Source organism: Nyctereutes procyonoides, unplaced genomic scaffold (assembly GCF_905146905.1).
Source record: "Nyctereutes procyonoides isolate TBG_1078 unplaced genomic scaffold, NYPRO_anot_genome, whole genome shotgun sequence".
Classification (NCBI taxonomy): domain Eukaryota; kingdom Metazoa; phylum Chordata; class Mammalia; order Carnivora; family Canidae; genus Nyctereutes; species Nyctereutes procyonoides.
Window position 1 is genome coordinate 14,634,203 of NW_026575137.1, and position 10,004 is coordinate 14,644,206.

Here is a 10,004-nt window from a genome sequence, read left to right on the forward strand (position 1 = left end):
TCAGTTCCTTAGAAGGTTTAGGAAGCATTGGTCCAGGCTGACCAACACTAAGAAACAGACCTGTCACCTCATGTCATTCTTAGTCTGTCAATACATAAATTTAAATGGCTCTGTCCAAATTTAGAGGAATGGAACCTATGAAGAACATTCCCTTTACAACTGACCTGAAGGGACTGGCCTTTGTTTACTGGATTTTGTTCAGGAGAATATTACTTGAAATTAGCAGGTCATTAACAGAGACCTGGAAATCTCCATTTACCCAAGAGACTTTGAATTAGTGGCATTTGGAATAATGGAATTTGACATGTACTAAAATTTCTACCAGGGGGACTATGCATTTTCCATTAATCCTAGCAGGTTTGAGTTAAAAACAGAAAATTCTGTCAAGAACTGTAATGAAATTTTTACCTCTTACTGAGCTAGAGAACCCTTCCACTCCATCACTGAAAAAAAAGGTGGGGGGGGACTGGTGAGGCCTTTATTAGATCTCGTCACAGGCCCCTCAGAGTAAGGGGGGCAAAGAACCCACAAGAGGCTGAGGGACTCCCCCACCACCTCAGTTCCTGACCTGGCTGCCCTCCAGGAGAACCAGCAGAGCAGGGCAGTGAGAACAGGGTTCTGCAGCTGTTCTGAAGCAAAGAGTAAGTGGCCAGACCTCAGCTGAAGTGGAAAGGAAGGAAGTGTTTCTAAGACTGGCAAAAGGAGGAACCTGGTGGTTGAGGGCTGGGCTATGGCTCTGCCCCTCCAGGCTGGAAGCCCGGTTCAAGCACATGACAGCTATGTGACCTGGGGACAAACCTCCATACATAACCTGTGTGCAGCGGCCTTACCTAGGAGCTGAGGACAAAAGCCATGTTGGCCCCCTAGGATTAATGACCTCATAGGAGTAACACTCTTGATAAAGTCCCCAGCACATAGGAAGACTCACCACAGACGGGTTATTACAGAAATAGCTGCAATACCAACCATTACTCTTACATGTTCATATATGAATATTATTAAAGAATTGCTCTTATCATTACTTTTGGGGAGAACAGGGACAGGGGATGGCCTCCTCTACTTTCTTCACGCTCCTGATTCGGTGTAAGTGATGAGGCTGAGCAGGCTTGCTCTCTCATGAGCGATTGCTAGCTCTCCTCCCTACCCTGTGTTGCCTGGTTTCACGAGTGTCACTTTGGAATAGTCTGGCCCGTTATTAAATTCTGAACTGAACTTCACAGATCCTCACTGTGATTGACCAAACCCAGTCTGAACACCATGTTTTGATGAAGATCATAAGTGCCTTAGTAACCAGTGAACTTACATAATTGATAAATGTATAATAAAGAACTTTATAACAAAGGTGGGTTTTCGTTTTCAATCCAAATAAAACCGTTTTCTGGATGGAAGGTTGTCACTTTCTCAGGATTTGAAGCCCTAGTCCTCACTAGGGACTTTTGCTGTTTTTCAGGTGCAATTGCTGGCATAGTCGATCAGCCTATGCAGAACTTCCAGAGAACAACTGAGGCTCATGCTTCTGCAGGGCACAAGGCCAAGGGCGTCATCTCAGGCGTGGGGAAAGGAATCATGGGGGTGTTCACAAAGCCCATCGGAGGAGCTGCTGAGCTCGTGTCACAGACCGGCTATGGTACGTCATGAAGTGCCTATCAGGCCAGCTCAGACCTCACTGACTAACTTGCATTCTTATTCCAAGAACTCCGAGAAAGTCTAGGCCTTCACATGGCAAAACAGTGAAAAATAAAACATACATCTATAAAGAGATAAGCAGCTGTCTTTCTCACCTCCTTATGCTTATTTATGGAAAGAGTAGAATTGTACTATAAATAACAAATTATAATAATTATAGACCCAAGAAATCAATTAGCAATTTCATTAGGTCTGTCTCACAGAATCTTTTTACAGTACATCTAATAAAATGGACTTTAATGACCACTTCTCAGCTTTTTGGCTAAGATCAAGTGTAAAATAGACTTTAATGTGAAGTAACCAGTAAGAGGTTGAGGGCAATTGAGAGAAAATAATGAAAATATTGAAGCAGAGAATATAGAATCACTGCGTTTTCTGGTGACCAACTGGAAAATAGGTTACAAGGCAGGAAGGTATCTGTGACAGATGTATATCGGGAGAAGGAGAAAGAGGAGGGTGTGCACGCCCATGCCCACAGGGCCTTGGTTTACAAACTGCTGCAGACCCTGCGCCGAGTTCCTGGCCGTGGACAGGAGAGGCACACAATCTACAACCAAACCCTTCCCCCAAGCAGACAGCTGAGTAGCTCGTGGGCCTAGGGCACCACCGGCACTTGGAGGTGGCATGCCAGGCCTTTCCCACGCTTGTGTGTGCACACAGGAGTAACAGGCAGGTGTGAAAAGAAACACCTCCTCCCGTGCTTGCTCTCTACATTCTTGGTAAAGGACACTCAAGTGACTTAATAAACTGGTGACTAGAATCGTTACCTTTTTACCTACGATCCGTGTCATCACTTTGGTCATGAAGCAGGCTGTCGGGCTGCCGTCACAGGCTGGGAGAGGGCCCTGCATCTGGCCGGCCAGTCTGAGGGGCACACTTCACCACAGGCATCCTGCACCTCCGCAGATCTGACAGGAGGCGGCCAGATCAGGCATAAAAAGTGTCTGGAAGGAAGCGAGTGGGAGACGAATGCCCACACTCAGGCAACCATCTAGAGGGTTCCTTTAAGAGACCACACAGATGCAAACATGTGTTCCTCTTCGCTCTTCCCCTCGCCGCCTCCCCCCCAACCATTTCTGTCTCTCTCTCCTGTGAATGATGTTTTCACTCACAGAAAAACGGACAAACAGAACTGCTGCCACCTCTAACCGGGCCCAGTTAAATTCACCTTCTCGAATACTCGCGCATTAATAAAAACAGTACTCCTGTGGCCGTAGACCCCAGCGAGGTGCAGTCAACTCCTACTTCGTAAATGCCCTTGGTTTTGAAAATGCCATTGCTCCTCTCTGTGAGTTTGCCAGGGCTGAGGAGCTCTCCCTTATGTAAGAGCATCTCCGAACAGAGCTTCACATGGCCTTGTTGCTTTCCATCATTCTTGTAAAACTTTTATTACTGCACTGAAGGTTTTACAAACCACTAACTCTTAGTCTAATGACTGCCTCATTTATAAACATTTACAAGCCCTCAGAAAGCACACATGCTGTACCATCTTTGGTTCTGGAGAGTCTCCTTAGAGGCCTGCATGGCTGCTGCTGGGTGCCCTCATTTGGTACTGGAACCAGGGCAAGTGGGTCATAAACCAGAGGCCCTAAGAGTGCTCATAAATGTATATGGATTCATGTTTAACAGCTGGATTAAGTCACTTAAATGCTGTATCTAGGCAAACCGTGTGCTTTTGTGTGCAACTGTGTGTGTGTGGTGTTTTATTTGCCCAGCCACACCACAGATACAGAAGTATTATAACATTAAGCAAGGAAGTCAGCTAACAATCGTGACTTTTTTATCAATAAATTGTAATGGTGTGTGAGCTATTGCTCAGGACGATTACTCCCAGGACGCTATGCTTCCATTAATTGCCAGTCCTGTCGATGCTTGGACTGTGGTTCATTCATTGTTCAGTTTGTAGCTAACCAGAGTTAAGAGCATTGCAGTGTTTAATGATTATCTATACACTTGCTTCCAAAGATTTGACATCATTTTGGATCCTGTAGCATTTTATGGATGGCTGTAAACAGATGACATCACTACAGCATGGAACTGGTTTCCAGAAAACAACTAGTAAAACTCTTACTTCTCTTACCACAGGTATTTTACATGGAGCTGGACTTTCTCAGCTTCCCAAACAGCGCTACCAGCCAAGTGATCTACATGCTGACCAGGCTCCAAATAGCCACGTCAAATATGTCTGGTAAAGTGATCTAGACACTTGTTCAACTGCACATGTATGTTAAGAGGGCCTGCTCTGCTCTCAAGCTCATGGGCCCTGCTTTCAGGGGAAATCCAAGACTGCTTGCAGCATCTAAGGCAGCACAAGAGCATGTTGGAGCCGCGGAAAGGCTGCTATCCCCAGATGTGGGGCTGGCCGCAGTACTCCCTGCCTCTCACACACATACCCCAGGGGGCGGGTGGGGGGTCTGCCTATTGACAAAGAAGCCCAGAACTGCTGAGGGGACCTGGGATTCCCTGTAAAGCCCACATTCTAATCAGAGGTGACCTTTCTATTGGGAAGAAAAGGAGCCGAGGGAAATCTTTGTCCCCGGGAGGAGCTAGATTATGGTGACCAGAGTCAGTTTGAGAATTGAAGTGACAATTACATTTCAAGCTAAAATTAATAGATTGGTGAGAGCCCTTTGCCTTTGGGGAACCTTATGTGAGAACACCCCAGCCCTTGGTAAAGTGAGTGCAAATACACGACCATCTTTTCCAAACTGGCTTCTCACCTCACTTTTTTCCTTTGAAACAGGAAAATGCTGCAGTCTCTGGGCCGACCAGAAGTCCACATGGCCCTGGAGGTGGTTATGGTGAGGGGCTCAGGCCAGGAACACGAAGGGTGCTTGCTGCTGACATCAGAAGTGCTCTTTGTGGTGAGTGTCAGCGAGGACACGCAGCAGCAGGCCTTCCCCATCACGGAGATTGACTGTGCACAGGACAGCAAGCAAAGCAACCTGTTCACTGTGCAGCTGAGGCAGCCAAGAGTGGCCTGTGATGTGGAGGTACGTTTCAGAAAACAGGGTGATTGTCGCTGACTGCTGTTAAGCAGGCACTTCTGAGCCTGCAGCCTCTGGAGTGGCTGCTGGAGACCAGCAGGGCTGTCAGAGGAAGCAGCATAGAGGGCCAGTGCAGAAGCAAGTGGGAAGGTGTGTATGTGAGCCTGTCATGGGGGAGCCCAGCAGCAGGCCAGGTGGACTCGAGGCCTGGGGTTAAGCCACTGTATGAACTGAACAGGGCTTGGTTATCAGGCGGTGGGGGTGCTGGGGTAGACGGGACAGCAGAGCTCCAGACCCAGCAGGTCCTTACCAGATGGCTAGGGTCAAGGCAGCAATCCCATGCTGCTACTCCATGGAGCAGGCTCAGATGTGCTGCAGCAGTCTGGAGACAGGGGAGGACAGCCACAGAAGTGGGGATACCATGAAACAAGATGCAGCCAGTAGGCCAGACCCTCTCAAGCTCACAGACCAGGAAGTCTAATTCATTTCTTCCCCATTTCCACCCCAGGACTTCAGGGGTCAAAAGTTTGTGCATAAAGCTCTTTGCTTGTACTGCTCTGTATTCTGTGTTCCCTTCCCCACAGAACAGATTCCCATCTCCTATGTACTGTGGGGTACCTCCTGGGGACACTCCTTAGGATCTTGGGGCAGCTCCCTGGCCACATAGCTTCTGTGCTGGGTGCTGGCTCCTGGCTACACATAAGATGATATGGAACAGATGCTCAAGCAGGGCGTAGTGGGGGTCAGGGTGAACCCTGACAAGAATGGCACCAGCTTCCTGCAGTCCAGCGTCAGGTGAACAGGTACACCCGTTGGAAAACTGTTGTTCCTGCCTCCCTGCTGACTGCCTGAGCTGACCTAAGAAACAGACATCTTTGTCCACAAGCAAGACGAGAGTTAAGTCAGTGGCAAGCTGGAGCCTGCTGGTCCTAACCTAGGACCTGAGTGGCCCCAGGAAAGGACAACAAACCTTCCTCTAGCAGGTCCTGCCCAACTCCTTATTCTCTTCCTGGTATGGGAGCCTGTCTCCCTTGCACCGTTTGGGTAAAATCATCTGAGAAGATGGAAGGCAGCCAACCACAACAACTCTGAGATTTCTCTAGCTTCTTGGATCCTAATCAGTCAGACTTTAAGCTGGGGCTTGGCACTAGATGTACATTGCTGCTTCGAGCTGATGACTTTCTGGGAATAAACAGAGGTCAGATGTCCAGGCTGACTTTAGATCTGCCAAAATCTTCTGATCCAATTGACAATAAAGCAGCAGTGATCTGGCTACAGGATTTGGCAGGGGATAGTATCATTATCTTCAAGTCCTTGGTCCTTAACAAGAAACTTCCAAGGCCCTAAGGAATATCTAGGACCATCGTTATTTCTTAGCTGCTTGGGAAATATTTCATATCTTAAGCTGAGACTGGAGATTCAGCCTTTGCTATTAAACTGTCTCTACCATCACCAACTGTGATCCTTCTCTCTGGCTTTTCTGCTGGAGGAGGGTCTGTGGGGAATTAGCATAGCTGGAAAGAAACAGACCTGCTTCTCTAGGGGTTTAATGAGATGATAGCTGGAGTCACCACTCCTACAAGTTGCCAAGGTTAATTGAGACCATGGAATCATGGAGTTAGAAGCAGAAGCACTGACACACTGGACACGGTGCTTAACACTGGTCTTCCATTGGCACTCAGGGCTAAGGGGGTTGGGGGAGGGTGAGGTGGGAGGGCCCATCATCGGGGATGGCTCCAGCAGAGAGGCAGGAAAAGAGGACTGTGCGCAAGAATACTGCAGGGCAGCTGCTGGGTTTCCCAGGCAGCACCCGGCACAGGACAGAAAAGGTAGGTATCCAGTATGCCTTCGGCCCCCAGATTCTGCTTTCTCCGAATCTTTCCCCCTCTCCCCTCAACTCCTCCGAAGTCCCGCGTCCGAACCCTGACCCTTCCCCCACTCACCACACGATAGAACAAGATGCTCATTTCTTTCCTGTGACAGTACACCCTTCCTTACAAGGGCCCTAATCCAATGTATTTGCAAACCGGGGGTGGGGAGTTCACTCAGCAGTGCCCTGGGCACAGTGAATTTTCCTCAGTTGCCGTGCGTCCAGTCAGTACGCGTCACATACCAATCTAATGCACAGATGGAAGCTGGGCTAGGAAGCCTACCCACCGTCTTCCAGGGAAAACTAAGAGTATTCTAAGATCTTATATAAAGTGGCTTTTCTGGTTTTTTGCTTTAGATACTGGGGAACACAGCTCCTTTGAATTTTGGAAGGAATTAATTTGTAGATGACATCATTCAGTATACTGAAATGTGGCAGGATTCAGATTTTTTAAATCAGCATTTGCTTTTCTTGGTTAAATGCAGCCATTTTTAGGGGGGTAATTGCTTAATATGCCTGGCACATTATTGAAATCCCTTATGAGAGGCTCAGAATGAGTCAGAAGGTCAGTTTATTCCTTGGCCAGGTTCCTTTCACAGCACGGGTTTTCCTGTGCTGCTGTTCAGGAGGAGCAATTAAGACTTTCTGTGTATTCAAAGCTTTCCAGCTGAATTCTGACCCCATCAAATGATATCATCAGAGCTCTGGCTTCTGCCTGCTGGTACACAGCTTTCAGTCAGCAAAACTTTGGGGGCCTTTTTCTTTCCCAAGCTTAAAAATATGGGATCTGATGCCCTCTCTCTAGGGCAGCCTCTTTACTCCCTACCATCCCACTGGCTTTCTGCAGCTTTTAAAACACCCTTGGCTATCTCCGTACCCTACATAGAAACACATAAATTCTTTACATTACTACTTTGAGAGCCCAAAAGCCCTCGTTAAAATATTTTTACTTCTTCAGAGTGGTCCTGCCAACATTTGGTAGGTACAGACCACTGGAAAGGTGGCTGATTCCCACGGATCAGTGGCTTACACTGGCAACTTCCCCATCCACATGATCTACACACTAGATAGCTACAGAATTTCAGGGTGGGAAGAATTTATAGCTCCAACTGCCTTTGATGCATGCTTTCTTAGAAAATCGCACTTAAGAACTGAGGTAGTATATCTCAAGTTCTCCTGTTTGAGTTCCACTGAAGATGAGCCAGACTTTTATGAACCATAAATGTACTTTGCATCCTCCCCTTTTTTCCATAAAAATTTCCTTCCTCTGCCCAGTTTTTCTATTTTCTCTGGCTTTAAATCCTAGTGTTTATAAAAACAGAAAATGTTACAGTTCAAAAGGTATTTATTTTTTTAATGCTCTGTCCAAAGCCACTGGTTTGAAAAGAGGTGCTCTTCTCCACAATTTTTTTCTGTCAAACTGAAGAGATTCAAGGAGATAGGCAAACAACTTTTATTTCAGGGTACAAGTTTAATGTTGATTTAAGTAGAAACACTTTTCTTCCTTGTTCCTGAGCTGGTTGGTAAAGAAAGACCAGTGCTGGATGTTTAATAGTTAATGAGTTAAAATGTTACCAAATCAACTTCAAACGGGAATTTTACACACCAGATGCTTATTCAAAGGTCTTAACAGTCTCATGCAGAGCTTCTGTTGTGCTCCTCTAAGTGTGGTTATTGCCACAGCTCAGAAGAAAAATAAAAAGCAGGGGTTTTGCATAAAATGACTTTATCAGAAGACCTAAAGGCATAATACTCAGATGTATCAAGGCAAAAACAAAAGGCATAATTTTGTCTTGGAAGTCCCATTATGAGGGTTTGGCAACTGAAAACTTTTTTTGGATCCCAGGTGGATGGAGCCCGAGAGAGACTGTCAGAACAACAGTACAACAGACTTGTGGACTACATCACAAAGACATCTTGTCACCTGGCCCCCAGCTGCTCTTCCATGCAGACCCCATGCCCAGTGGTGGCTGTGGAACCTCTCCCTTCCACTGTGAAAACATATCATTATATGGTTGATCCACATTTTGCTCAAGTCTTCATTAGTAAATTTACCATGGTAAAAAATAAAGCCCTGAGAAAAGGGTTCCCTTGAGTCCTCTCTTGAGGTGTTGATCCCTGCATGTGCAATTTATTCTTGAAAAAGAAACTGAACTAGCTCTAATAACATCTAATATGGACACAGGCCAATACTTTTACAATTATAGGTAATTTTCCAAAAATTCTAAAATTAATTGATTCTTCTCCCTAAAACTATCATTAAAATGCAATGATAAAAAACAAAACAAAAAAAACAACCTTGTTCCTTTCCCATTTGGAGACGGTGATTAAAAGAATCTCTGTGTTGTCATTTCATTACACATGTATTCTACCTTTTGCTAATGGTATTTGATAAAATGTTTACTATAATTAAGATCTGTAACTCGCTGCTCTAACACAAAATGTGGTCAGGCCTTAGAATGGAGAGACTGGTTAAAACTTCATCCCCAACTGCATCTGTTTCTACGCTGAAACACTGTCTTTGCCCAATACCCTCCTCTACAAACATTTGGAATCTTTAAAGGATTTTATTTAAGTTGTTAAATTTATTAAAGTGATGCTCCTCTTTAAGCGAAACCTGCTATGTATATTTCCACTTTAAAGGCTACAGGTTACTGAAATTTACAAGACCTTCTCATGACTGTCCAAGTACACTGTAGAAAAAAAAGTTTCATCAATTTATGTTTTAGCAAGCAAGCCTATGTGTCTACCAATGAAAACAGAGCCAAAGGGCTCAGGTGAGTTTCTCTAGTTCCATAAAGAAAACACACTATTAGGAATTCCCTGTGACACACTCTCATGTTATAGGGGTTTAGCAGAAGAATATTCATACTGTCCTGGGGTACTGGAGGGAAGGTCAAGAACCCTAGTGTTAACCTTAACAATGAGCCAGTTTATTTTGAATGGATCAAACATGAAAATATTCCCAATGTCTGATACTATTTTTGCATTCAGTCTCACATGTCATCAGGCATGGAAGTCACTGCATAATTGTTTCTGGAAAGCAAGACTGAATTCAGATTAAACATGAAAAACTGATTCTTCCATTAGTCTGTTGTGTCACACTCGTTTAGGAAAGTGACTGCTTTGTCAACCTCTAAAGTAACTATTTTTAAGAATGTATATATATATTATTGTATCTTTGTCATTTTGCATACTACTTCTAAGAATTGTTATATAAATTGAAAATAAAAGGAATCCTTGAATTACTGACCACATACAAATGTGTATTGTTACCAGGTGTTTTTCAAATGCAAGCTTTCACCAATTCCTGGGTTTAATACAGCTCACATTATTAGGACCCAAGAATTTTGTAGGAGTTAAAAAGGCTAAGAAACAGTTTCTGTTACCTAACAAAGTGCCAATCAGTGATAAACTTAGTTCAGGCTAAATACACTTAATTAAAACTCTCTGTACTATCA

The 10,004-nt window shown here is 45.0% G+C and overlaps 1 protein-coding gene across 7 annotated transcripts in view; it reads left to right on the plus strand.

Moving 5' to 3' along the window:
* Positions 1 to 9,795, plus strand: part of VPS13B (vacuolar protein sorting 13 homolog B) — a 748,802-nt gene extending 739,007 nt beyond the window's left edge. For all 7 annotated transcript variants that reach the window (XM_055303543.1, XM_055303538.1, XM_055303542.1 and 4 more), the window contains 4 exons: positions 1,451 to 1,627; positions 3,772 to 3,874; positions 4,430 to 4,679; positions 8,390 to 9,795. In XM_055303543.1, coding sequence (XP_055159518.1) covers positions 1,451 to 1,627; positions 3,772 to 3,874; positions 4,430 to 4,679; positions 8,390 to 8,638 — 779 coding nt within the window. In that variant the 3' untranslated portion in view covers positions 8,639 to 9,795. The remainder of the gene's footprint in view (positions 1 to 1,450; positions 1,628 to 3,771; positions 3,875 to 4,429; positions 4,680 to 8,389) is intronic.
* Positions 9,796 to 10,004: the final 209 nt, after the last annotated feature.